Below are 27,898 nucleotides of genomic sequence, written 5' to 3'. Positions count from 1 at the left end.
TTTTTTTTCTCTTAATTAATTGGCCTCTCAGAGTTGGTAAGACAACTCCCACCTGTTTATGCTCTCTGTATGTGTGTATATATATCTCCTCAATATATATTCCATTCTATATGCATCCGAAGAAGTGGGCTGTAGTCCACGAAAGCTTATGCTCTAATAAATTTGTTAGTCTCTAAGGTGCCACAAGTACTCCTGTTCTTCTTTTTGATTGTTTCTGTCTACTGTATAATTAATTTTGTTGGGTGTAAACCAGTTAAGGTGGTGGGATATAATTGGTTAAATAACCATGTTACAGTATGTTAGGACTGATTGGTTAAGGTATAGCTATGCAGAACTCAAATTTTACTATATAGTCTGCAGTCAATCAGGAAGTAAGGGCAATGGGGGTGGGGGAATTGGAATCATGTTTCGCTAAGGGGGGGAATGGGAACAGGGACACAGGCACGGCTCTGTTGCATCAGAGCTAGGAAGGGGGACACTGAGGAAGGAAACTGGAATTGTGCTTGCTGGAAGTTCACCCCAATAAACATCAAATTGTTTGCACCTTTGGACTTCGGGTATTGTTGCTCTCTGTTCATGCGAGAAGGACCAGGGAAGTGAGCGGGTGAAGGAATAAGCCCCCTAACTGTTCCCAACAGCAGTGTAATTGCTGGTGCAAGGGGCAGGTAGCCAGGGAACTCCTGGACACACCATTCCCATCCTCCCTTTTGTGGCAGGTGGTCTTGGGGTGCTTGAGCTTCTCCCAGCCCTGAGAACTGTCCAGTGGATCCAGACTCTTTGCTGAGCTTTCACAAATATGTTGGTTTCTTGTGCTCTTGCTGTAGTCAGGGACCTTGCTGGCCTCCCCCACACATTGATCAGAACCCTGGTGTGTCTGGGCAATGGGCACCTTGTGGGCAAGGGGCACTAGCTCAGTTTCCCACGTGGCAGTCCCCATTGAAAACAAGGGCTAAACACGAATGGCTGTCTTTGAAACAGGAGGTGAGTGTGAAGATAGGAGAGAGTAGGCCCAAGATGCACAGGCCCAGGGGACTGTGGTATAGGACTGGTAGACCATCCAAACTGATGCTGGCAAGAAAGCTTCAGTCATGTCCTTGCTGACAGGTGGGCAGGTTGGGTCACATGGGCTTGGACCCACCCCCTGGCTGTCTGGAGGAGGGACAGGCGTTTGTCAGAGGGCTTTGTGTGTGGACGCTTTGAGCTTCAACATGTATCAGGGCCTGGGCACACCCCGAGTTACTTTATGTGGCAGCTAAGCTCCCTGCTCCCAAATGTTTGGGGCTGGGTCTCTCCCCCGGCCCCGTCTGCCGCCCCCACACGTCTCCTCCAAGTGTCCCCTGGGCTCACTTGGTGCCCCTTCACTGCCCGGAGCCTGTAGTTCATGCTCCACTCTGCTCCACTCTCCTCCGCCGGCTTCGGGTATCACCTCCTGCTGCAGGGTCCTAGTGTCCCCCTCTACTATGGCCAGGGCACTGCCCTTTCCCTTCCCTTCTGCCCTAGTCCTGAGCCTCTCCAATGCCCCAAACCCCCCCAGCCCCACAGCCATCACCCCTGCACCCCCTCCTATCCCCAAACTCCATCCAGGAGCCTGCACCCCCACCCCCTGCCCCAGCCCGGAGCCTGCACCCAGCACCCAAACTCAGTCCCAAAGCCTGCACCTTAGACCCCCTCCCCCATGCAAACTCCCTCCCAGAGCCTTAGGCAGGTGGGGGTGGAGTTTGGGGGGGGGCAGGTACTGGGCACCACCAAAATTTCTACAAACCTGCCACCCCTAAGTGCGGGTTTTGTCCTTTGAGTGAGGTGCATTACTGTTGGTGGCGCTTAGCACTTTCCAGGAGGGAGCGGGGAAGAGCAGGGAGCCGCGCGCTCAGGGGAGGAGGTGGAGAAGAGACGGGGCAGGGGCAGGGCCTCATGGAAGGGGTGGAGTGGGGGCGGAGCTGGGGGCAGCAAGGCCGGGTGTCAGTGATGCGGCCCTTGGGCCAATGTACTAGTCCTCATATGGCCCTCGTGGTCATTTGAGTTTGAGACCCCCGTACTAGAGAGTAAAACCCTCTCGGCTGTAGCAGGCTGTTAGCTCTGAAGGCTGATTGACAAGCCGAGCATCAGAGCCAAAGGTGCCTCCCCACACACAGCTGTGTAAGGAATGGAAACCATTTCCCAGTCAGACATTAAGTTGAACAAGCAGAGCTCTATGCCTTGGAAGTGGGGGTGAACCCAGGGCTGGGATAGGAGGGGGCTGCAAACTGGGATTAAGAGTCAGTGGTAGAGTTGTGCAGGGGAGCCCAGTGTGGGGAGGCCTTGGGATTTGTGGGGCCCTACGCAGTATTATTAAACTGGTGCCCCATGCCCGACTTGCTCTTAGCAAAACAAACATAAGCTCACAGTATTGGAAAACTTGCCACATGCACTTTATTAAAAACAATTTAATTGTGCCACCTTCACCCCTAACCTCAGCACAGCCCTAACCTCTTCACCACAACCCCTGCATTTCCCTCCCACCTGCCCCCCCAAACCCAGCCCTGTGCTGCCAGTGTGCCCCGCCACACCACCACCCCCTGCCCAGGACCTCCTGCCCCCCCCCCGCTCTTTTCCCTTCCCAGACCCAATCCCCCAGCAATCCCCAGCCCAGTTCCTCCTTCCCCCCCACACCAAAGTCCCGTGCCCAGCTCTACTGCCTCCCCTCCCCCGCAAGTTTGGCTCCCCGCCTCTCTTCCCAGCCTCCAGCTATCCCCCCTGCTCTGCCTCCAGGCCTTACCCGGTGTAATGATGAGGCCTTTGGTGGGACACTTCAAGAGTATTAATTCAGGAAAAATTTGCTTAGAGCAGGGCAGTTACAGCCCAGGGCTGGTGGTTCTCCACCTCTAGGGCAAACCAAACCAGCCAAACAGAGGATTTTGGTTTTATCCCACTGGCTAACCATAAGTCACAAAGAAATTCCCTTAAACACTCCAGTTTCCCAGTATCACCACCAAAACTGCTTCTTATGGGGATGACTGGTTATGAAAACCAATACCCCAGTAAAATTTTTAAAAAGGTTTTCCTGATCCCAAAGGGCCAAGCCCCAGACCCAGGTCAACATACAAGTCACGTCTTATCCACAAATCATGCTGTAGCCAGTCCTTTAGAATCTAAAATCTAAACGTTTAGTCAGAAAAAGAAAAAAATATATAGATGAGAGCTAGAATTGGTTAAATGGAAACAATTACATACAGTAATGGCAAAGTTCTTGGTTCAGGCTTGTAGCAGTGGTGGAATAAACTGCAGGTTCAAATCAAGTCTCTGGAGTACATCTACAGCTGGGATAGGTCATTCAGTCCTTTGTTCAGAGCTTCAGTTTGTAGCAAGGTTCCTCCAGAAGTAAGAAACAGGACTGAAGACAAAATGGAGATGCTGCTGCTGCCTTTTATAGTCCTTTTGCCATATGGCTTGTGCTTTCTTTGTTCCAACCACAAGCCACCCAGCACATGGCATGAAAAAACCTCAGAGTTCTGTCCACAGGTATGTCCCTGCATGCCTTTTGCTGAGTCACAATGTTGTATCTGCCTTCCCTCAATGGGTTAATTGTATAGCTGATGGTCCTTAATGGGGTGTCACCCAGAAGCACAGCACAAGTTTGAAATACAGACAGTATAGACCAATACTTATAACTTTAAATAAAAATATGATGCATGCACACAAATAGCATAATCATAACCAGCAAATCATAACCTTGTCTTAGACACCTTATTTGACCCTCTTATTACAAGATTTGGTGCCACTTCGGGACCTTGGTTGCAACTGTCAAAGTTAGACTCAGGACTCATAGTTTGTCAGACCACTCTGTTTTATTAGCACAGCGCTCTGCTAATACATTCAGATAATGTGAGCCTCCATGCAAGATTCGAACTGTCTTATTTATACAGATAAAAGGGTGCAAACTAAACAAAGGGACAGAGAGAGCAAAATTGTAAAATATGCATGGAGCATAATATGCATATCCTGCTTCCTTGTTAACTCTTATCGATCTAAGACTAATGCTTCACCAATTGCCCTTAAGTGGCAAGTTAAGCAGTTAATGTCTGCTTTCCTGCCCCCCCTGGCTTGCAGCATTTCTCATTTCTACTTAAAGGTACACACAGCATTCTTTAATTCATTCTATTTCTTTAATATAATTCATTTCACTTTCACACAACAATGATCTATACTGTCCCAGTCCATGTCAATAACATCACACCCGGCTCCCCCAACCTACTCAGCCTCCGGGTATCGCCCCCCTCCCCCGCTCCGTTCCCAGCCTTGCCTCGCCCTCCCCCCCCGCCTGGCCCAGCTCCCCCCAGCCATCCCAAGCCCATTTCCTCTTCTGCCCCGCCTCTCCCCAAAGTCCCATGCCCAGCTCTACCCTCCCCCTGCCGAGCTCAACTCCCCCCTCTCTTCCCAGCCTCTGGGTATCCCACCCTGTTCTGTTCCCAGCCTTGCATCCTTCTCCTCCTCCCCCACTCACCCCTGGCCTGGCCTGGCCCGGTCCCCCTGCTCACTCACGTGCAAAATTTTGCTCCTGGCCCCATTACGCCCCGCCCGCGCCAGAGCCCTCAGCCGGCCAGCTGAGGAGTGAGTGGGTGGAGGGATGAGCCAGGGAGCTAGGGTAGGGAGAATCCTGCCGGCCCAGCGTGGGGGAGGGGCCAGAGATTAAACGAATCAGCGTCGCAGCCAGTGAACGTGGTGCCCCAAATTTGTGGATGTCCTATACAGCTGCGTATGCCGCATATGCCTAAGGATAGCCTTGAGTGTGGGGAAGCAGGGGCCTGTGGGTTGGGAGTGAGGGGCACTGGCAAAGCTATTTAAAGTCTACACCTTTCTCAGCAAATCTATACTTTCTTCTTTCCCCACCCAACCTCGTGATTGATTCCCTTTTACTCCCAGTTCCTAGGAACTTCTCCAGAGTGGCTTTGTTTTCTGGGTGTAATTTCCCATATTTCCCTGACCTCCAGCACTACCTGGCTCCGTGGAAGGGGCAAAGGAGGGGAAGGCGGCTCAGAGGATTTCATCTCTAAAGAGATTTAATAGAATAGAATCTGAAATGTTGGGCTCTAAGGGACCTGGAAGGTCATCTTGGACTAGACCTGAGACAGGACCAAGTAAACCTAGAACCTCCCTGACAGGTGTTTGTCCAGCCTGGTCTTCAAAGCCTGCAATCATATGGATTCCACAGCCTATTGGGAAGCCTATTCCATAGCTTCACTACCCGTGGAGTTAGAAAGTTTGTCCTAATATCTAACCACAGTCTCCGTTGTTGTAGATTAACCCCATTATTTCTTGTCCTGACTTCAGTGGACATGGAGAACCATCGATCCCCGTCCTCTTTAAAACTGCCCTTCACATATTGGAAGACTATTATCTGGTTCCACCTGTCATGGAGCACAGGGGCTCAGTGCTCTGGAACCACTCAGAATGAAGTTCAGACAGGATGCTCTTCCAGTGTGAGAACCCCTCAGGGCACCCCAAGATCCTTTTCAGCAGTACTGTCACCCAGCCAGTTATTCCCCATTTTGTAATTGTGCCTTTGATTTTTTTCCCTTCCTAATGAAGTGCTTTGCACTTGTCTTATTGAATATCATGTTGTTGATTTCTCTCCAATTTCCTAATTTGTAATGGTTATTTCAATTCCTTATCCTGTCCTCCTAAGTGCTTGTACCTTCCAGCTTGGCGTCATTTGCAGATTTGATAAGCGTACTCTCCACTGCAGTGTCCAAGTCATTACGGAAAATAAGTATCCAAGTTTGCTCGAGGTCTGCTGTGCCGGCTGTCTGTGCAGAGCTGCGGTAGCACACAGGGAGAACACACACCGAGATGAACATCTAACCTGGATCCTCTTTCTTCCCCTTTTTATAGATAGGTGGCATGTTTGCTCCACTCCGGTCCGCTGGGACCTCACCTGTCCTATGTCAGTTCTCAAGACAAATTGCTAACCTTTCCGAGGTTGCTTCAACTAGTTCCTTAGGTACCTTAGTGTAAATTTCATCAGTCCCTGCTGACTTCAATACATGTAATTTATCTCAATATTCTTTAACCTGTTCTTTCCCAAGATTGGCTTGTGTTCCTTTCCTTGGTTGTTAATATTAATTGTGTTGAGAAGTTGATCACCATTAACCTATTTAGGGAAGGCTGAAGCATTAAAGCCCTCAGCTCTCCTGATGTGACAAGTTATTAGCTCTCCTTCCTGGCTAAGTAGTGGACCTACACTTTCCTTAGCCTTTCTCTTGCTCATCATGTATTTAAAGAACCTCTCCTTAGTGCCTTTTCTGTCCCTTGCTAGGCGTATGTCATTTTGTGCATTAGCCATTCTGATTTTGTCCCCACATGCTTGTGCTAATCTTTTGTACTTCTCCCTGGCAATTTATCCACATTTCCAATTTTTGTAGGATTCTTTTTTGATATTCAGGCTATTAAAAAGCTTTTGATGGAGCCATATTGCCCTCTTACTGTTCTTCCAATCTTTCCTTCACGATGGGTTACTTACTTTGTAGTTGTGCCCTTAATATTGTCCCCTTGCCAGCTCTCCTCAACTACTTTTTCCCCATATGTTTTCTTTCCATGAAATCTCACCTACCAGTTCTCTGAGCTTGTTCATCTGTACTCTTTGGAAGTCCACTGTCCCTATTCTGTTGCTCTCACTCCTTCTGTTCCTGAGCCCAGGTCTACACTAGCGGGGGGGTTGGGGGGGAAGGGAGGTCGACCTAAGATACATAACTTCAGCTACACGAATAGCGTAGCTGAAGTTGGTGTATCTTAGGTCGACTTACCTGGTCGTGAGGACAGCGGCGAGTTGACCGCTGCCGCTCCTCCGTTGACTCCGCTTCCGCCTCTCGCGAGCTGGAGTTCCGGAGTCGAAGGGGAGCGCGATCGGGGATCAATTTTATTGCGTCTACCTGCCCTCAGACTCACAAAACCTTATTACTTCATGACCACTTTCATTCAAATTTCTTTTCACCTTCACATTAGCAACCAATTCCTCCCTGTTGGTCAGAATCAAGTCTAAAATGTCTGTCCCCTGAGTTCCTCCACTTTCTGAAACCAAAAGTTGATCCCAATGCCTATCAAGAACATATTGAAAAAATTGATTTTTGCCATATTACTTTTCCAACAGATGTCTGCTACCAGGTCTTGCATTTTGGATCTTCTTCTTACTTGTTTTAGAAATGCCTCATCCATCTCCCCTCTTGATTTGGTCATCTATAATAGACCCTGTACCATGACATTGCTCCTGTTTGTGTCCTCTTTTATCTTTACCACAGAGATTTTCAACTGGTCTGCCTCTCACCTCCTTCTGGACCTCAGAAGAAGTGTATTTATTTGCTGGATTCACTCCTGAGCTCTGCCCTTTCCACCTAAACAATACAACTTGCTGAGCTTTCATGGACATGCTGGGTTTTTTGTGCCCTTTCCAAGTCACGGACCTTGCTGGCTTTACCACACATGATGGCCAGAATCCTGATGTGCCTGGCCCGCGGGCAGTTGGTGTGAGAGGGGTACAGGATTCGTTTTCCTGCACACTGGGCTCAGTAGTTTTTGAAGTCTAGCAGTCCCCGTGGAAATGAAGGGCTGAACACCGAGTGGCCCTGTGAGAACCAGGAGGTCATTTCTGGCTCATGGGAGGTGAATGAGAAGATGAGAGACAGAAGATCTGGGGGACACATGCCCAGGGGATCATGGGATAGCATTGGTGGCACTATTCAAAAATGAGTCTGGCAAAAAATCTTCAGCCTTCTTCTTTCTGTCAAGTGTGTGGGTTGGGTCACGTGCTGCAGCAGGACGTGGGCTCAGACCCACCCAGCAGCTGCCCTGTGTCCAGAAGTGGTGCAGGCCCATGTCGGGGGGGTTTTCATGAGGACAGTTTGGGCTTCAATGTATGTCAGAGCCTGGACAAACTTGACAGTGTAGACACATCCTGTGTGAGCTTGGCTAAGTCACCTCCAGTCTCTGAGCCTCAGTTACAGCCTCTTCTGACTGGGTTAAAATGATACTGCCCTTGTTACTGTAGGGCCCGATGTGCAGCCAGGGGAAAGAGGACACTTGATTTCAGGAGGGTTGGAAGGGGGCCCTGGGCTTGCCAAGGCAGGCAGGGTGGGGTAGAGCAAAGGGAACTGGGCTGGGATCCCACCTTGTCTGCTGCACCCACAAGGAAATGCTCCTTTCCAGGGAACCTGTTGCTGTAAACTGATTGTTCTGCAGGTTTGCAGAAATGCACATGGATCATCTCACGCTCTGAGGCTCTGACAAATCCATGCTGGCTATTCCTCATAATCCTGTTATCCTCCAGGGGCTTACAAGATGATTGTTAAGTAATTTGTTTCAGTTAGAGCAAAGGGAACTTGGCTGGGATCCCACCTTGTCTGCTGCACCCTCAAGGAAATGCTCTTTTCCAGAGAAACTCTGGGTGTAAACTGATTGCTCTGCAGGTGTGTATCAATCATTTTGATTTTATCACACTCTGAGGCTGTGCCCCTGGTTTTGCCCAGGGGTAACTTCCTGTTTTGAGTTCCTTAGAAGAGGACAAGCCAAAAAGAGAAACACGTAGGATGGGAGCAGAGCACACTCAGACCTATTCCTGCTTAATCCTTCAGACAGTCTGGAGGGATTGGGTGATTCCAGAGGTGGCAAAACAAGCCCCTCAATGAAATGGCCGTGGGAGAAATCCCTAAACCCCTGGGATAAGGGTGACAGGACTAAGGAAACTCCCCTAGCTTCATTTGCATTGAAGATGGGACAAGGAGACATCTCCATTAGCTACAGAATGGAGAACAGAGATTCCAAGGCAAGAACCGCACGGAACTCTGGGACCAGAAAAGCAGGGAAGCAAAGCATGATGGGGGATCTCTGCTCCAGATGTTAATGAACCCACGCCTGCACACACCCAGCTTAGTAGTTATCAGATCAATTCTTGTAATAAATCCTTCATTGTATACAAAATAATGAAGCTGCCTCCAAGGAACACCACCCAAAGCCAGGAATGATTAGCTCCCATGGTCTAGCCTGAACAAGACAATTTTGGTATTCTCCCTTGTTTACACATAAAATAATCTAGTGTCCTCCCTTGAACCATTGTTGTTTCTCTACAAAAAAAAATCCCTACCTATGCTCAAGTAAGTGTTCTGATGCCTGGATCCAAAATCTGCCTCAGTTCCACTGGGACTTCATCTTCTCCTGACTGATCGGGCTGGGGGGCTCTACCTGTCTCCAGCACTCCAGACCCTCAGCTACACCACCACCTGGGACCCCCGATCGATTCAAGCTTCACGGAGTGGTGAGAACCCATCTCTCTCGGTATAGCCTTCTTACCCTGACTTGTGTGATCAGTTATAATTTTGTAAACCTGACTATTATAATCAACTTTAAGTTAGATTTTATATTATAACAGTTTTGTTTGTTTGGCTCCCCTATGGTTATTACCTGGCAATAAATGACTTTAATGATTAAGATGGTTGCTTCTCTCTCTCGCCCCTCCATGGGTATTTTTTGGTTTCCTCATTCACTCTGCAGCAACGCTCCTTGTCCTAAGCTAAAAGATCCCTGCAGCACCCAAAATCCTGTGGGGTTTGCTCACAAGTGGGTTACTACCAGAACAACTGTAACGTGAAAGTGGGGATAGGGACATGCTGAACCTGGCATGTATGAGGGTGGCAGATTGAAAGTGCTGCTCGACCCAGCCGGCTCAGGTGTGCTCTATTCCGGTGCGGTGCCTATGACATATGAGGGTGACAGCTTGGAGGTGCTGCTCGACCCAGTCTGCTGAGTCCAGGGGTATTTGAGGGGTCAGCTTGGGAGTGCTGATTAATCCAGTCCTCTCAGACGCACTCTGTTAATGTGCGTGTGTGTGCGTGTGTGTTTGCGTGTGCGTGTGTGTGTTCATCTGAGTCTGGGGCTGGAAGAACCCAGCCCTGGGGAACCTAGGTCCTGCAGGATCGCTCCATTGAGAGGGAACTTGCAGCAGGGAGAAGTAGAGCTCCGCATGGGAACACAAGTGACACAAGCAGTACATTGATAGAAGTACAGACCCCCCCTCCCCGCACACACACACACACAGAAGAGTTACCCTAATAAATGAGTGTACCACCAAAGTAACAGGCAAAGCTGTAGAAAGCAACAGAGGGTCCTGTGGCACCTTTGAGACTAACAGAAGTATTGGGAGCATAAGCTTTCGTGGGTAAGAACCTCACTTCTTCAGATGCAAGTAATGGAAATCTCTAGAGAAATTAGATCAGGATTAAACAAAGACTGTGAATGGCTATCCAACTACAGAAACAGTTTCTCCTCCCTTGGTGTTCACACCTCAACTGCTAGCAGAGCACCTCACCCTCCCTGATTGAACTAACCTCGTTATCTCCACACTGATATATACCTGCCTCTAGAGATTTCCATTACTTGCATCTGAAGAAGTGAGGTTCTTACCCACGAAAGCTTATGCTCCCAATACTTCTGTTAGTCTCAAAGGTGCCACAGGACCCTCTGTTGCTTTCTATAGATTCAGACTAACACGGCTACCCCTCTGAGGCAAAGCTGGTAACAGGGATCGTGTCATTTCAGAGGTGCCAAGACAAGTTCCTCAGCCCAGCCCCTCACCCTGGCTCTGGTCTATCATACAGAGCTGGTATCTCTGTAGCTCAGTGGCTTGCTTGTAAACCAGGGCTTGGGACTTTGCTTCCCATTGGCCAAGTGCTTCAGCTCTCAAAGGCTTTGAGTCTCCGTGCTAACATGCTGGTGGCTGGGAACACCCAGTGACCATGGGCTGGAAGGTAAAGTCCTCTCAGCTGTTGCAGGCTGTTAGTTTTGAAACCTGATTGACAAGCCAAGCATCTGAGCAGGGAGATCTGCCGCTCATCATGATATTGAAAGGTACATCCCCACACACAGCCGTGTCATGAATGGAAATAGTCCTCACAGTCAGACATTCAGGTGCACACGCAGGGCTGTTTGCCCTGGCAGCAGTGTGCACCCAGGGCTGGGATAGGAGAGGGCTACAGACTCTGATTATGAGTCAGCAACAGAGCTGTGGGGAGGGTGACCATTCATCCCATTTTTAAAGGGACAGTCCCGTTTTTGGGGACTTTTTCTTATATAGGCGCCTATTACTCCCCACTCCCTGTCCCGTTTTTTCACAGTTGCTATCTGGTAACCCTAGCTGTGGGGGGAGTCCAGTGTGGGAAAGCAGGGGCCTGTGGGTTGGGTTTGAGGGGCTCCAGAAAAGCTGTTTAAAGTCCACACCTTTGTCCTTAAATCTTTCCTTTCTCCACTCCCTACCCACTTTTGATTGATTCCCTTTTACTCCCCATTCCTAAGAACTTCTCCAGATTGGCTTTATTTGCTGGGTGTGATGTCCTATATCTCCCTGGCCATCTGCCCTACCTTGCTCCATGTAACGGGTAAAGGAGGGGAGGAATGCTCAGAGGATTTCATCTCAAAAGAGATTTAATAGAATAGAATCTGCAATGTTGGGCTCTAAGGGACCAGGAAGGTCCCATAGTCACATAGACCAGCACCTTTTGCTGAGGCAGGACCAAGGAAACCTAGACTCTCCCTGCATGGTGTTTTTCCAGCCTGGTCTTCAAAACCTCCACTGGTGGGGATTCCACAGCCTGATTGGGAAGCCTATTCCAGAGCTTCACTAGCTGTGGCTGTGAGAAAGATTTTCCTAGTATCTAACCTCAATATGCCTTGCTGCAGATTAAACCCATCACTTCTTCTCCTACCTTGCATGGACATGGAGAAGAGTGGATCCCCGTCCTCTTTAGAACACCTCTTAACCTATTGGAAGACTCTTACCTGATTCCCTCTCAGTAGCCTCCTCTCAAGACTAAACATGCCCAGATTTTTTAGCCTTTCCTCAGAGTTCAGGTTTGCTAAACCTTGGATCATTTTTGTTACTCTCCTCTGGACTCTCTCCAGTTTGTTGACATCTGATTCCCAGAACTGGACACAGTACTCCCTCTGAGGCCTCACCAGTGCCGAATATCAGGGGGTAGCCGTGTTAGTCTGTATCTACAAAAACAACAAAGAGTCTGGTGGCACCTTAAAGACTAACAGATTTATTTGGGCATAAGCTTTCGTGAGTAAAAACCTCACTTCTTCGGATGCATCGGTTTTTACTCACGAAAGCTTATGCCCAAATAAATCTGTTAATCTTTAAGGTGCCACCAGTGCCGAGTGTATCGGGACAATTACCTCCCTGGTCTTATATTCGACACTTCTCTTAATCCAACCAAAATGATAGCAGCCTTTTCAGAACCACATCACATCCTTGACTCATCTTCAATTTGTCATCCACTCTAACACCCAGATCCTTTTTAGCAGTAGTATCAAATAGGCAGTTATTCCCATTTTGTAATTGTGCATTTGATTTTTAGTGTATTTTGTAACTTTTTGTTATATTCCTAGAAATGCCTCGATCACCTCCTCTTCCTGATGTAGTGATCTCTAGTAGACCCCTTCTGTGAATTCAGTCCTTTTTCTTTCCCCTTCTATCTTTACCTGAAGACTTTCAACTTGTCTGCCTCTGACCTCCTTCTGAACCTCAAAAGAAGTGCATATATTTGTGATGCATAATGCTTCTCCTTATTTTCCCTGCTTGTTCTTGCTCAACAGACTATACCCTTCTACACTAATATTGCAGTCAATCCATCCAACCCATCACAGTTACAACAAAAGTAAGAGTGTTCCCCAAAATTATAGACAGTCCAAACTTAGCATAGCATCAGTAACTAAACGTGTTTAGAAATAGCCAAACAAATTCTGTTAAAGGACAGGGGCATACAGTTGGTTATCAGGAATAAAAAGCAGTTTCTGATTGGGTGAAGTGAACAATTTGAACTAAACCCTCTGAAATAAAAGAAAACACTTAAAATTAATTAGTGTTAAATTTAATCATCAAACCGACAGATAAATGTTTAATGCAAAATGTTAAACGTCTTCTTCATTCAGCAAATTACAAAATCTTGCTAAGAAAAAACACTAACAGTTAGAGCGTGTTTTGGGAACAAAACAGGGCATGTTGTAAAATAAAATGTCAGTTGAAAATAACTGTGTAAAGAGTGTTTTTATGGTGTTCAGGGGGTGTGGGGTTTGTCAAAAGGGAAGTAGGTTGCCCACATAGTATGCATACAGTTAGGTTACAGTTTGTCAACAACAAGAGGTATATGAATGGCCTGTTCCTCTAACAAAGGCCCACCCAGCCCAGGCACTTGTGCATGGGGGATATAGGCTATTGGGGCATCTGGACCATTGCAAAGCAGCCCCAGAACCCCAAATCATACTGTCTTCCACTTTGGCTGTACCTTTTCATCCCCCCGCCCAGGCCCTCTGCATTAGGACTTATCATGAGCCCTCTGATTTCAACAATGTCTCAGGTTTCTCATCTACTGCTTCATATTTTTTAATGCTGAACATCATCTGGGATCACAGTTTGCCTAAAAGTGTTTTATAAAAACAAAACAAAAAATATTCTCTAGGGGCTTAGACAAGATAATGATAAACAAAATTGTAATTGTTGCTTTGCAGGCCCTGCTACAAAATATCTTTAAGTTCATATTTCTGATAGGCCATAGGATGGAGGAGATAATACCTCATAAAGTGGGAAAGTGCTTCCAAATGACAAACACTTCCCCATGCTAAAGCATAACAACTAACACAGAATGGCTGCCTACAAAACTGTTTCACTAAAAGAGTTATCAACATTCCCCCTAAAACTCAGGACAGCTTTCTTACCCCCTTGGCCTGATCTCTGTGGCTATGGCTTTTTTAAAAAAATGTTTGTCCTTGTGTTAAGGTTCCCTCCCCACTCTGAATTTTGGGGTACATATGTGGGGACCTGCATGAAAGACCCCCCCCCCAAACTTATATTCTACCAGCTTACGTTAAAACTTCCCCAAGGCACAAATCCTTTCTTTGTCCTTGGATGGTATTGCTGCCACCACCAAGTGATTTAGACAAACATCCAGGGAAAAGGGCCACTTGGAGGCCCTGTTTCCCCAAAATATTCCCCCAAGCTCCTTCACCCCCTTTCCTGGGGAGGCTTGAGAATAATATACTAACCAATTGCCTTTAATAAAAGTACAGACTAGACCCTTTATCTTTAGGACTCTAAAATCAATTAGATTCTTAAAAGAAGAACTTTATTATAAAGAAAAAAGTAAATGAAGCACCTCTGTAAAATCAGGATGGAAGGTAATTTTACAGGGTAATAAAAAGATTTAAAACACAGAGGATTCCCCTCTAGGCTTAACTTTAAAGTTACAAAAACAGGAATAAGCCTCTCTCTTAGCATAGAGAAAATTTACGAGCTGAAACAAAAGATAATTTAATGCATTTTCTTGCCTTTACTTAAATTTTTGTAATCTTAGATGCTTATTTCAGGTAGGGTTTTAGGAGATTTTTTTTCCTGCCCTGGTCCCTCTCTGTCCCGAGACAGCACAACAAAGAGAGCACAAACAAAACCTCTCCCCCTCACCCAGATTTGAAAGTATCCTCTTTTCTTATTGGTCCTTTTGGTCAGGTGCCAATGAGGTTATTTGAGCTTCTTAACCCCTTATAGGTAAAGGAAGGATTTTATGCTACCCGTAGCTGTATGTTTATGACACCTTGGTTTAGATTTTTAAAAATATTAGAAAAGAAGAAGGCGGGAGTAGGAAGGTGTGGGTGTGTGGGGGGCAGACTCCTTATCTTTGGTAACCAAAAAAACCCCAGCTCATTTTTTTTACATAAACTATTTTTTTCTTGTGTTTTTTTTGTATAAATGCAAACTTTAAAAAGCAGTCTTGTTTATTTCTTTGATAATTAAAAGACATATGTAAACTCCCTTCAATTGCCAGCTTTCATATTCTTACCCAGTTGCTGTTTTGGTACTTTAAAAACACTATTTTTAAAAGGATAGGCTAGTATCTTAAGACTTTTTAGTTCACTAAACTTCTACGAAATATCCCTAAGAGTGGCCTTGTTTTGTTACAATTCAGTCAATCCTGCTTTTTCATGTTAAACTTTTAAAAAAACAAACAGAATGCTTCAAATAGGGCTCAATGCATACAGAATAACCTTTAAAAATGTCATGTTATATTATATCTCAGTCAATGCTGTATTTTCATGTTAAATGTTAAATAAACCTTTATATAATGAAACACTGCATGTTTAGCAAGCGTTAAAAGTATGGGGGGAAAGTCGAGGGGTGGGGGTGTTCTTCAGACAGGCTATCTCTGAGCTTCATGCAGTCACAAAGCCACGGGTTTTGTCTTTTACAATCAGTACATGGAATAAAATACTTGTTATAACTTTCACGAAGTGTCTTGCAATGCAATCTCACCCTTTGTTAAAACTTGAACAGCGTTTAAAAAGTTAGGAAAGAAGTCTGTGTAAAAAAACTAGCAACTGAAGGGGTGACCCCTAGAGCCGTGCTAAGGCAGACTATAGTGCATGGAGCACTGGCTAGCCAAATTAGTCTGATCTGTTTTTAAAATGTAGAGAAAGCCACAGCTCCAGCCTGTGCTGTATTATTTTAATAAAATCTATAGACCCAAAACAAACACAGGAGCTTGTACCTGTGTCTCAGCACACGGTTTGCAAACATTTAAAAACACAGACATTCTGATAATGCAACAGAAAAATTCATACTTAATCTAGAAGTCCTAAGAAAATGAAAGCTTACTATAGCTTTTGCAGGGATTTGTTAAAAAGTGGGGAGGAAAATAAACTTCTCTCTGATCCACTAGATTACAGGGGAATATAAACTAGCTGTTACTAAGGTTCTGTGGTTTTCACTCTGGCGTGTTTCTGCATGCTCGTTGTTGTTTTTTTTTTATTGAAAGACATGTAAAAATGTTAAATAAAGGGCTCTGTCTTCATATAGGTTTGTCTTGTAAAATAAAAGTGTTTATTCCTTTACAAACCTTAATATAACCGTCACTTGTATTTGTCAAGAAGTGAGGGAAGAAACAAACTTCTTCTTTCTGATCCACGGTTTACAGAATAAAGGGAATATAAACTAAGGACCTGTGGTTTTAAAGCTGAGGTGTTTCTGCATGCTCTATTTTATTGAAAAACACCTGTAAAAATGTTAAATAAAGGGATGTATTTTCATATAGGCTTGTCTTTTAAAGTGTTCATTCCTTTACAAACCTTAATATAACTTTCAATTGTATTTGTTAAAAAGTGGGGGAAGAAGCAGCCTTCTTATCTCTCATCCACTGACTCAGAGAATCTGTTTTTGCTAACAGGGGCTTTGCTGCAGTTTCAACTTGTCCTCACTAAAAAATAACCAATGTTAGTCTAAAACAGGGAGAAAAAAATAAAAAATTGTTTGTTATTAAGAGCTTATGGTTTTAACTTTTATTAAAGCCCCTATGTAAAAAGGCTACATGGCAGGGGAAATACTTGGGGTCTGCTTTTTTACATAAGAATATGGCAGTTAAAGGGGTGAAGGGAGATGGTTCTTGTATAATAATTCGGGGATGAAAGGATTGGTTCAGGAAAATGAATTCTATGACACTGCTGTAGAACGACATCTGATTGGTCTGATCCAAAGGTGGGGATAACAAGCCTGAGGGGCTGTGAACCTGGAAAGTTGCCTCTTTCCACAGAAACACTTGGAAGGGTAAGATCTCTCTCTCTCTCTGACTCACCCACGTGCTGTCTATCTTTGCCCTTTGCAAAGGGGCTTTATTTTCCCTTCTCTTGCCTTGTTCTTCCCTTTAACCTATGTTTAGATGTTTAACTGATCTAAATGTTTTTCTTTTATTTAACTCTTTTTAAATGCATTTTCTTAACCTACCCTTATATTTAATAGTTTAAATGTGTTTTTCTTAACCTACCTTTATACTTTTTACCATGTGCTGTGCCTTAGTAAATTCCTTTCTTTTTTTGCCATGCGTGTTCTTTTTAAACCTATTTTTATAGTTGTTAATATTATTTAATATTTTTAAATGCTCTTTTCTTAGCCTAACCTTATATTTAACAGTTTAAATGTAACTTTCTCAACCTGCCTTAATATTTTTTACCATGTGCTTACCAAACAGGCTCTGCTTTAGAAAATGTCCCTTTTTGACGTGTGTTCTTTTTAAACCTATTTTTATAGTTTTCAATCTATTCTTTCAAACTAACCCTTTAAAAACAAAAATATTTATTTTTCTTTAAGTTCTTTCTCTTCTTTAAGAACATGACAAACTAGGTCTTTAAAATCATCTCTCCTTACTCAACCTCACCAAAAATCTCTTTTCTTTAATAACTTGTCTCTATTCTTTCAAACTAACCCTTTAAAAACAAATATCTCCATTTTTCTTTAAGTTCTTTCTATTCTTTAATAACATGCAAAACTAGGTCTTTAAAATTATCTCTCCATACTAAACTTAACCAAACAACCTTTCTTTCTTTTTTTCCTCTAAGCCTTACCAAAGCTTTCTTTTTTAATCTTTAAGTTGTGGAGGAAAAGACCCCATCCCCCGAATTGTCTAGGCCTTGATTTGTTAACATGGGCCTGTTTTGTTGCTAATAGGCCCTAAGCCTGAACCAAACTCACTGTGTCCCCTGACCGGGGGGTGTGGGGTGGAAAGCCCCAGAGGTGGGAATAGTTTGCAATATGCTTTTGAAATACAATAACTGCCATATGTGCCTAATGCTTAAGAAATGTGTTGACTGCTTGTGTGAGATAAGATTATAATCAAATAGGTGTGAAGCTTTTGTAATGGTAACCCATAGGCCTAAGACATGTGCAATTGTAACCCATGCCCTCCCTTATCCCTGTTGTGTAACTACCCCATGATACTGCTGCACCCTGTGATGAGCATGGTGTAACGGTCCCCCATAAATGGTATGGTTTCAACACCCTGGAAAGTACTGGAGAAGACCCTAACTCTTATTTACACCCATAAAAGGTATGTTTGCAGCAAGGTTGGAAAGTACCAAAAAGATGCAGAAAGACCCTAACCCTTGTCATGTGTTAATTCCAAATAAGGGCAATTATTACTCAAGTGTGTGATGTATTTGTGGTTTTAAACTTTATATACACTGGCAATGCTTTGTATCTGGGGAGTGATTTTGATATCGCTGCCACCAGCGCGTTGTTGTGTGTTCAATAAATGGGCCTCAGGCTTGAGTCTCTGATTAAATTACTGCCTGGGTGGTTATTTCCACCACAAAGTGCTCTCACTCTATTCTTTCAGCCTTTTTCTCTAAACAATCAACCAAATGTATAAAAGCACAAGCACGCAACATTCCCCCTATTCAAACATAAAAAATAATCAAAAAGAAACATTCGAAATGGCCGACGGTGCCAAACCTTGACACCAACGTGGAAACCTGTCAAAAATACATGCTGATGAATGCTATTGAGTTGTATACTACTCCCGTTGATCCGGCCCAGGAGCTTGGTCCTGTCCCCAAGAGGGGCTGTCATCAGCCGAGAGCATCTACCAGGTGGGAGTGTCAGTTGGAGCTCTGCGGGGGAGAGTGGGGGGAACCCCAGGGCTGGGCTAGCAAGGGGCTACTGGTCAGGACTGAGGAGCACCAGGAGACTTGGACAGAGGGCTGAGCCTCGGCTGGGATAGCTGGGGGGCTACGGGTCGGGATTGAGGGAACTTTGGTGCCTTGTTTTCCTGTGAGCTCTATTCCTGGACTCCTGCCTGGGCACAGAGTTACAGGTCAGGATACTGTTAATATTTCCTCCCCTCTTTTTCTCCACGCAGGGCAGCCCTTCGTACTTACGGGGTGAGACGGAGGAGACATGGCCCAGTCAGATAGATCAACAGTGGTAAGTGGGATCCCGTGTGAGGTGGGATAATCACGGATCAGAACGCTGGGATTTCCCCTTCCTCCCTCCACAAAGACAATGTCACCCCCCTGGGGATAGGGCTGCAGGCCCACAGTACATCTAGGAGACTTCACTGCATACACCTCTCAGGGCTGAACCAATACCTATCCCAGGTGTCTGGTTGCTGTTGAAACTGGGGGGTCTTCAAGCATCAAAGATTCACAAAAGATCAGGTAAGCTAAGGTCCTCCCCTCCCTCCTCCCCTCTTCTGTCCCCACCTCAGGACTGGACTCCTGCCAATGGATCATTGGTGCCTCACAAAGACGCCCCGGGCACCGACGTCTTCTATAATCAAGGGGGATTCTTCATCATCCGCTCTGACCTGGGCTGCTACCTGTGGACAGAAGATCTAAAGAGTGGGACTGGCATTAAGATCCAGAGACTGCACCCCGCGTGCCAGGGTGGGGATCACTACCTGAGTGACAATAAGAACCCCCCCAACATCTATATCATCAAGGGCGACTCCTACCGGGTGGTGAAGGACTTGAGCACAGATGCAGAGGCTGAAGTCCGTGAGCTGGATTCCAGCTGCCATGGCGGGGACCACTACACATACTGTGGTTCCTGGTTCTATATCATCTCCCAAAAGAAGGGTAGCCTGGACTATGTCTGTGACCTGAGCACACCTATTAGTGGGGGCCGGACTCCTCTGGAGCCTGAATGCTCCAAGGGGCTCTTTTACTTCACCATCGACAACCTCCCAACCCTGATCAAGCTGGACGAGAAATGGGGGGCTCAGTGTTACCTATACAAAGAGTTTTTCTCCAACCACCCACGCTTTTCCTCCATCCACCCCAATGTGCTGAACTTCTTCCCTGGGGGGCTAGCCCTCGTTAAGGGAGCCTCAACTGGTGGCTGGGAGTGCATCAAGACCCTGCACAATGACTCCGATTCTTCCATCACTTGGTCCGACAAGGTCACCTGCAAGGTGGGCTATGCCAAGCAGCAGATGTCCAGCATTGAGCACAACTGGAGCATCTCTGCTGAGATGTCCATCGGGGCCGGAGAGCTCACCAAGCTCATCACCCAGTTCCAGTTCTCCTTCAAGACCGAGTACGGCGGGAGAAGCATCCGCACTGACCAAGAGGACTGGAATGAAGCCCGTGAAGAAGAGGAGTCAATCCAGGTGACCCTGGAGCCCAAAAAGAACCTGTACATCTGGCAGTACCGCCTTGGCATAGGCCACAAGCCCATCTTGTTCTGCAGGGATGTCCAGTTCACCAAAGAAAACAACCCACCCGACCGCATCCCGCTGCCTCCAGTCCCCTAAGCATCTGTGAGGATGGAGAATGCCTGCACCATGAAGCTATGGTTGATGTGTGTGTGTGAGCATTGGCTTCCTAGAAATCAATGGGATCAAATCAGTCCCTTCAAATCCATGCTTAGTGCTTCCCAGTGCCCTCCTCCCAGCTTGCAAACCCAGCTCATCTGCTTCCCATTTCCCTCCTTCTCTCCAAATCTTGTTACCAAGGTAGATGATTTCATGACATGTTCTCTTGGTCCTCTCTCATTATAATCCACAGCCTGAACTGAGCTTTCAGATCATTCTGGGGTAGAATCTGCTGCTGAAAAACAAAGAATGTATCAAGCCTGAATAAAGGTTTGATTTTTTTTCAGCATTCACCAAGTTGTTTGGGTTGAATTTCCTTGGTTTTCTACTTGGTGGGGTCTATAGAAGGGGAAAAATATGGAGGCAAAAGACAGAAAGCAGGAGGGAGACACGATGATAGTAATTATCTTTGTACAGGACTGTATGTGCTAGGAGCATGTTGAGCTGCACTGAGTTAGTTCCTTAATTTCCATTCCCCCCGTCCCATTGATCTAGAGGGGAAAGGCCCGGTGTCCCATTCCCACCTGCCTGATCTGCCAAACCCCCTGCCCTGGGGCTGGATCAGAGACAGCACCCCCTAGAGGGGAAAGGCCCCATGACACAGTCACTGACCCTCTGACAAACAGTTGAATCTTCCGCCGCAGTTCATTACATCCTGCTCCACCTGAACTGGCCCCTGGCAGGTGCTGCTGGCCCTTTCTATCCTGCCCACTGAGCCCTGATTGGCTTCTGCCCACTCCTGGCCCTTCTAGCCACTGTGGGACCAATTCTTATTGGTTCTGCCAGGGTTGATCCTAGGGGGGATCTCTCTAGGGGGTCAGAACTTGCTGCTCTTTCCCACCAGACAGGAGAGCTTCTTGGAGCCTGGTGCCCCCATATGGCAGAGGCCCCAGCAAATGCCTGGCACACCCTATAATGGGGGGTGAGGCAGGGGACACAAGGCACAGGTAAGGGGGAGGTGCCCAGGCAGGGAACCTATCTAGTCCCCAGTGAACCTTCCCTATACCCCTCCCCCCATGTCTGCCCTGCCATCTCCCTCTTAAGCACCCAGCATGTAGCTATAAGGGTGTCACCCCTGGACAGAGCTGGTGGATGAGGGGGCAGCAGTAACGGGACCCTGAGAGCCACGGGGAAAGGAACAGCCTGTGGAACTCATCACCACATGAATTTAACAGATGCTCAAGGGCCAATCAGAGGTTCTTGGGGATCACTCCCAGCAAGGCAGAGGAGCCACGCACTGGGGTGCGGGGGGCAGGAGGAAAGCCTGCAATTGAGGGCATGACCCAGCAATAAGGGGGGCAGGAGGGAGTGGCTCCCCTGGGCAGGTTATTGCACAATTTTCCACAAGGGGGTGCCACTCTCAAAGGCCAGGCTAGATGGGCTCCCTGGGCTGATGGACCCTAGGGATCCTTCAGCAACTGTGCAGATGTAGGGCAAGCAGGGCAGAATCTGGGCCAGTCACCTCCCAGCTGCATTTCAGCTCCGGGCGACTCACCAAGGGGGAGGGATCCATATACAGATGGGGAGAGCTGGGAATGAAACCCCAAAAGCCTTAACTCCCAGCCCTCACCACTAGACCCCACTCCCCTCCCAGAGCCGGGGAGAACCCAGGAGTCCAAGCTCCCGCACACACACACACAACTCGGAGCAGGATAAAGATTCCAGGATTCCTGGTCCCAAAGCCTTTCCCCCCCCCACACACACACACACCACAAGACCCAACTCCTGTCCCAGAGCTGGAGAGAGAATCCAGGTGTCCTCCCCCCCCCGCCTTTAACCACTAACCCCTCCCTCCCATCTCTGAGTATGGGATAGAACCCAGGAGTCCTGATCCCAAGCCCCACAACACACACACACATTCTAATCACTAGACCCCACTGCCCTCTCCGAGCTGGGGACAGAACCCAGGAGTCCTGGCCCCCAGCCTTCCCTGCTCTAACCACTACAACTCATTCCCGTCTCCAAGCCAGGGAGAGAATCCAGGTGTCCAACCCCTCCCCACCAGAAACCTGTCCCTGGCCCTTTAATGGCTACGCAATTGGGAGAAGGAGCCGGACGGCCGCTTCCCCTCCCCGTTAGCTATGACTTCCCACTGGGAGGCGGGCTGGGTGGATCTGGAAAGCTTTCAGGATCCTGTTTCCATCCCAGCCCTGCTGGGCTGCTGGTTACCCACAGTACCAAGTTTAGAGCCAAATACCACACAGACCCACCCGGGGCCCAAGCCCCTCTCCCCCAGAGACACCCAGGGCTTGGCCCCTCTTGGTGTGATTCTCCCCCCCCCCCATAGATCCTCCCACCAATCTCCCCTTCTGGGGCCTGTCCAGTTTCAGCATCAGCCCACCCCAATTCTAGCCCCACCCAAATTCCTTCCCCATGTCAATTCTGAAGCACAGTTGGACCCTGATCGTGCCAGCCTGAGCCACCAGCCAGACATCTCAGAGCCCTGGCCCACCCCACCCTGTCTCCAGCTGTGTGCGATCACTGATGCTTCAGAGGAAGGTGAAGGGACATCCCAGAATACTGGGAGCCAATGGGGCATCATGGTAACTCTTCCTGCCTGACCTCTTCAGGGGAAGCCCTGAAGCATGAGACTGGATTATAGTGATTGTCTTCATACAGGGCTGCAAGTGTTAGGACCAGGTTGAGGTGCTTTGGTTTAGTTCCTTACCTTCCATCCCCCCAGTTCATTGAGAGGGCAAAGGTCTCCTGTTTCATTCCCACCTCCCTGAGCCGCCCATCCCCCTGCACTGGGACTGGATTGAAGTCAGATCCCCCTGGAGGGGAAACACCCCATGACAGAGTGAAACGATGCTGCCCTTGGTGGGACACTGCTGAGAGCGCCAATTCAGGACAAATTGCTTAAAGCAGGGCAATTACAGCTCAAGGCTGGAGTTCCTTTGCACACCAAGGCAAACCAAACTAGCCAAACTGAGAAGATTTCGGCTTTACCCCACTGGCTAACCATAAGGCACACAAGCAATTCCCTTAGACACTCCAGTTTCCCAGTATCACCACCAGTGCCACTCGTTATGGGGATGAATGGTTATGAAAACCAACACCCCAGTAAAAGAAAAAAGGTTCTCCTGATCCCAAAGGACCAAGCCCCAGACCAATAGACAAATCAGATCTTACCCACAAATCACGCAGTTGCCAATCCTTTAGAATACAAAATCTGAAGGTTTATTCATAAAAGGAAAAATATATAGATGAGAGCTAGAATTGGTTAAATGGAATCAATTACATCCAGTAATGGCAAAGTTCTTGGTTCAGGCTTGTAGCAGTGGTGGAAGAAACTGCAGATTTAAATCAAGTCACTGGAACATCCCCAGCCAGGATGGGTCATCAGTCCTTTGTTCAGAGCTTCAGTCTGTAGCCAAGTCCCTCCAGAGGCAAGAAGCAGGGTTGAAGACAAGATGGGGGAGCTGCAGCAGCCTTTTACAGTCTCTTTTCGTGTGGTCTCTGCTTTCTTTGTTCCCAAGACAAGCTCTCCAGCACATGGCAAGAAAAAGCCTTTGGGCTTGCTACACTTGCGAGTTACAGCGCAATAAAGCCGCCCACAGCTCTGTAACTCACTCACCGGCTACACTGGCAAGGCATGTACAGCGCTGTATCTCCCTGGGTACAGCGCTGCAAGTACTCCACCTCCCCGAGAGGGAGAAGGTGTATTGTGCGGCCACTGCAGCGCTGCGGCGACAGTGTGGCCACCCAATGCGCTCTGACTCCCCTCCACAAGTATTCGGCAGTATCCCACAATGCCTGTTCTAGCCACTCTGGTCATCAGTCAGAACTCTACTGCCCTGGCCTCAAGTAACCAACCATGTGACCCGCCCTTGACATTCCCTGGGAATTTTGAAAATCCCCTTCCTGTTTGCTCAGCCCGGCGTGGTGTGGAGTGCTCTCAGCGAATCTTTCCAGGTGACCATGTCTCCACGCGCCAAGCGAGCCCCAGTATGGAGCAATGGCGAGTTGCTGGACCTCATCAGTGTTTGGGGGGAGGAAGCTGTCCAGTCCCAGCTGCGATCCAGCCATAGGAATTACGATACCTTTGGGAAGATATCAAAGGACATGCTGGAAAGGGACCATGACCGGGATGCACTGCAGTGCAGGATTAAAGTGAAGGAGCTGTGGAGTGCCTACCACAAAGCCCGCGATGAAAACGGCCGCTCAGGCGCTCCCCCTGCGACCTGCCGATTCTACAAAGAGCTGGACGTGATAATCGGGGGTCACCCCACCTTAGGGTGACCAGACGTCCCGATTTTATCAGGACTGTCCCGATATTTCCTTGTTTGTCCCTCGTCCCGACCGATGTGCGTCGGGACACTGGACAAACAAGGAAATGCTCCGGAGCCTGAAACCCAGAAGTGCGCGTGCTCCCCCATCCCGCCCCACCTCTGCCCCCTTCTCCCCTCATTAGCTCCCTCCCCGAATCCCCACGTCTTCCCCAGGCTCACCATTCCTCCTCCCTCCACAAGCGCTGGAGGGAGGCCCGGGAGACGCAGGGGAAGTGCGGGGCTGGGGTGAGTAAGAGTCCGGCCTGGCCCCGAGCAGGCAGGACTCAGTTGGGTGGTTGGGCGAGGAGGGGGGCGGCCCGCGGGGCCGGGCGGCGGCTGTTCTCCCCCCCGGGCAGCGGGACTCGGGAGCAGCCACTGCTGCAGCTCCCCCTGCCGCGGGGGAGGAAGCGGCCATGGCGCTTGGCGGCTGCGGCTCTGGCGCCTGGGCCCAAACCCCCGAGCCTGTTCCCCTGCGGGACCCAAGCGGGACGGGGGGGCTGGGGCCTGCTGCCCCCACTCTGGGGCCGCTGCGCGATAGCACCAGCTGGGCAGCAGCCCAGACGCGACTGGCCAGGGGCTGGGCGCAGCGTGCACGGTGCTGGGTCCCCACAGCAGGCCCAGGCTTGGGGGGTTCACGGGCGCCAGAGACGCGGCCGCCGAGCTTGGCCATCGGCCGCTTCCTCCCCCCGCGGCAGTGGGAGCTGCAGCAGTGGCTGCTCCCGAGTCCCGCTGCCCGGGGAAGGAAGAACAGCCGCCGCCTGGCCCCGCAGGCAGCCCCCCTCCTCTCCCTACCACCCAACTGAGTCCTGCCTGCTCGGGGCCAGGCCGGACTCTCACTCACCCTGTCCCCGCGCTTCCCCTGCGTCTCCCGGGCCTCCCTCCAGCGCTTGTGGAGGAAGGGTGTTTTTTTGTTTGTTTGTTTGTTTTGGCCCCATCCCCCCGTCATGCCACCCACCCCTCCCCGCGTCCCGATATTTGACTTAGGTGATCTGGTCACCCTACCCCACCTCCACTCTGAGCACCAATATGGACACTTCAGAGCGGGGGGAGGAGGAGGAGGAAAACGGGAGTGAGGGTGGTGGGGTGGGGGGAGACACCCTGGAATCCCTGGAAGCATGCAGCCAGGAGCTCTTCTCGAGCCAGGAGGAAGGTAGCCAGTCGCTGCAGACGGTACTTGGTGGAGAACAAACAGAAGAGCAAGTTCCCGGTAAGCGGCTTGTTTTTTGGGAAGGAATTTTTTCAGTGCGGGCTCTTCAGGAGAGGAGGGTTAGGGATGCATGCCTAGATGCGGAATAGTGCATTGATGTGGTCTATCACATCGTGGTAATCGGCCTCGGTAATCTCTTCGAAAGTCTCATCCAGAACGTGGTCAATGTGCTTGCGCAGGTTTATCGGGAGAGACACCGTGATCCTTGTCCCAGTCAGGCTAACGTGTCCGCGCCACTGTGCCGGGAGGGGTGGGGGGACCATTGCTGCACACAGGCAAGCTGCATACAGGCCAGGGCGGAAGCCACATTGCAGTAGAAGACCCTCCCTTGCTTCCCAGGTCCCCCTCAGCAGCGAGATATCGTCCAGGACGAACTCCTGTGGAAAATGTTGGGACAGTGTTCAGTGTAGGTGCCCCCTGCAGCTGTTGGCTCTCCTCAAGACACAACAGCCGCGAAACAATCAGTCCCCCTTACTCACCATTTTGGGGCTCCCGTGGGTTATGTGCGCTCTTTGGGATGGGAAAATGATGCTGTTGTGTAGATTGTTGTGTGTGCCATCCTTAAGTGTGGGGGAATTATTGCTCTGTCTGGTGTAAACAATGCTGCCTCGGTTAAATGTTGCATTTTGCCTATACAGATGCAATCTTGAGACCTCAGCCGTCCCTCTTATCACCTGCTGAGAGACTGCAAAGACTGAGGAAGAGACCGCAAAAAAGCAAAGAAGACATGTGCAAAAAGTGATGCAGCAATCTCTTAAAGAGAATCAGAAAGTGCAGGAGTGGAGGGAGAGTGAAAGTAGGATCCACCAGGAAAATGCAGCGCACCGGCGGCAAAGCACGGAGCACCGGCAGCAAAGCACGGATCGGCTCATAAGCATCCTGGAGCGTCAAGCAGACTCTATCCAGGGGCTCGTAGCCATGCAGGTGAAGCACTACCGTGCCCCCCCCCCCACAGCCCTTGTCCCAAAACTCTTTCCCAATGTCACCTCCAACCCACTTTCCCCAACATCTGGGTTCTTACTGCCACCAGCTGCCTCCAACACCTGTATCTTCACCAAGCAGCCCTGAGAACTACGACTCTTACCCTCTGCACTCAACCCCCATCACCGTGCAGTATAGCCATCCTGAAGTGCAGCACTCATCGCACAGCACACAGGACAGGACATACGCAAATCTGTGATTGTACCGTTCCCCCTCCATCCCCTTGCCCTTTCTGATTCCCAAGCAGTTGTGTTTCTTTTCAATACATACATTTTCTTTTCAATAAATAGATTTTTTGGCTTTGAAAACATTCTTTATTATTGCATAAAGTGAAAGATACCTTAGCCCAGGAAAGAAACGGGCACTGAAAGCAGATTCCTACTTATAAGATTGGAACCACTGCACTTCACTCCCGTGGAGGGCACCAGACATTACTGGTTGCTTTCAGCCTCAAAGTGCTCCCTCAAGGCATCCCTAATCCTTGCAGCCCCACGCTGGGCCCCTCTAATAGCCCTGCTCTCTGGCTGTGCAAATTCAGCCACCAAGTGTTGAACATCGGAGGTCCATGCCTGAATGAAGCTTTCACCCTTCCCTTCACAAATATTATGGAGGGCACAGCACGCGGATATAACCGCGATGACGATGTGTTGTGCCAAGTCCAGCTTCCCATACAGAGATCGCCAGCGGCCCTTTAAATGCCAAAGGCACACTCCACAGTCATTCGGCACCGGCTCAGCCTGTAGTTGAACCGTTCCTTGCTGCTGTCAAGGCTCCCTGTGTAGGGTTTCATGAGCCACGGCATAAACGGGTAAGCGGGATCTCCAAGGATCACAATGGGCATTTCGACTTCCCCTACTGTGATCTTCTACTCTGGGAAAAAAGTCCCAGCCTGCAGTTTCCTGAACAGGCCGGTGTTCCAAAAGATGCATGCGTCATGCACCTTTCCCAGCCAGCCTGCGTTAATGTCATTGAAACACCCATGGTGATCTGCAAGCGCCTGGAGAACCATAGAGAAATACCCCTTCTGATTAATGTACTCGGATCCTAGGTGGTGCCAGAATAGGAATATGCGTCCCATCTATCACCCCTCCACAGTTAGGGAACCCCATTTGTGCAAAGCCATCCACAATGTCCTGCACGTTACCCAGAGTCACGGTTCTTCTGAGCAGGATGCAATTAATGGCCTTGCAAACTTGCATCAACACGATTTCAATGGTCGACTTTCCCACTCCAAACTGGTTTGCGACCGATCGATAGCTGTCTGGAGTTGACAGCTTCCAGATTGCAAT

The 27,898-nt window shown here is 48.5% G+C and overlaps 1 protein-coding gene across 2 annotated transcripts in view; it reads left to right on the top strand.

The window, feature by feature from the left end:
• Positions 1-20,443, top strand: part of LOC117885882 — a 32,333-nt gene extending 11,890 nt beyond the window's left edge. The window contains exons 1-3 of one of the 2 annotated variants that reach the window (XM_034787411.1): positions 16,543-16,609; positions 18,696-18,760; positions 19,044-20,443. In XM_034787411.1, the coding sequence (XP_034643302.1) occupies positions 18,734-18,760; positions 19,044-20,090 (1,074 nt within the window). In that variant the 5' untranslated portion in view covers positions 16,543-16,609; positions 18,696-18,733 and the 3' untranslated portion in view covers positions 20,091-20,443. Of the gene's footprint in view, positions 1-16,542; positions 16,610-18,695; positions 18,761-19,043 lie in introns of those variants that run through there. The other variant, XM_034787409.1, reaches the window with a different exon arrangement.
• Positions 20,444-27,898: the final 7,455 nt, after the last annotated feature.

Source organism: Trachemys scripta, chromosome 12 (genome assembly GCF_013100865.1).
Source record: "Trachemys scripta elegans isolate TJP31775 chromosome 12, CAS_Tse_1.0, whole genome shotgun sequence".
Classification (NCBI taxonomy): domain Eukaryota; kingdom Metazoa; phylum Chordata; order Testudines; family Emydidae; genus Trachemys; species Trachemys scripta.
Note: the sequence above shows the minus strand (reverse complement) of the source record. Positions and strands in the feature narration are given on the sequence as shown.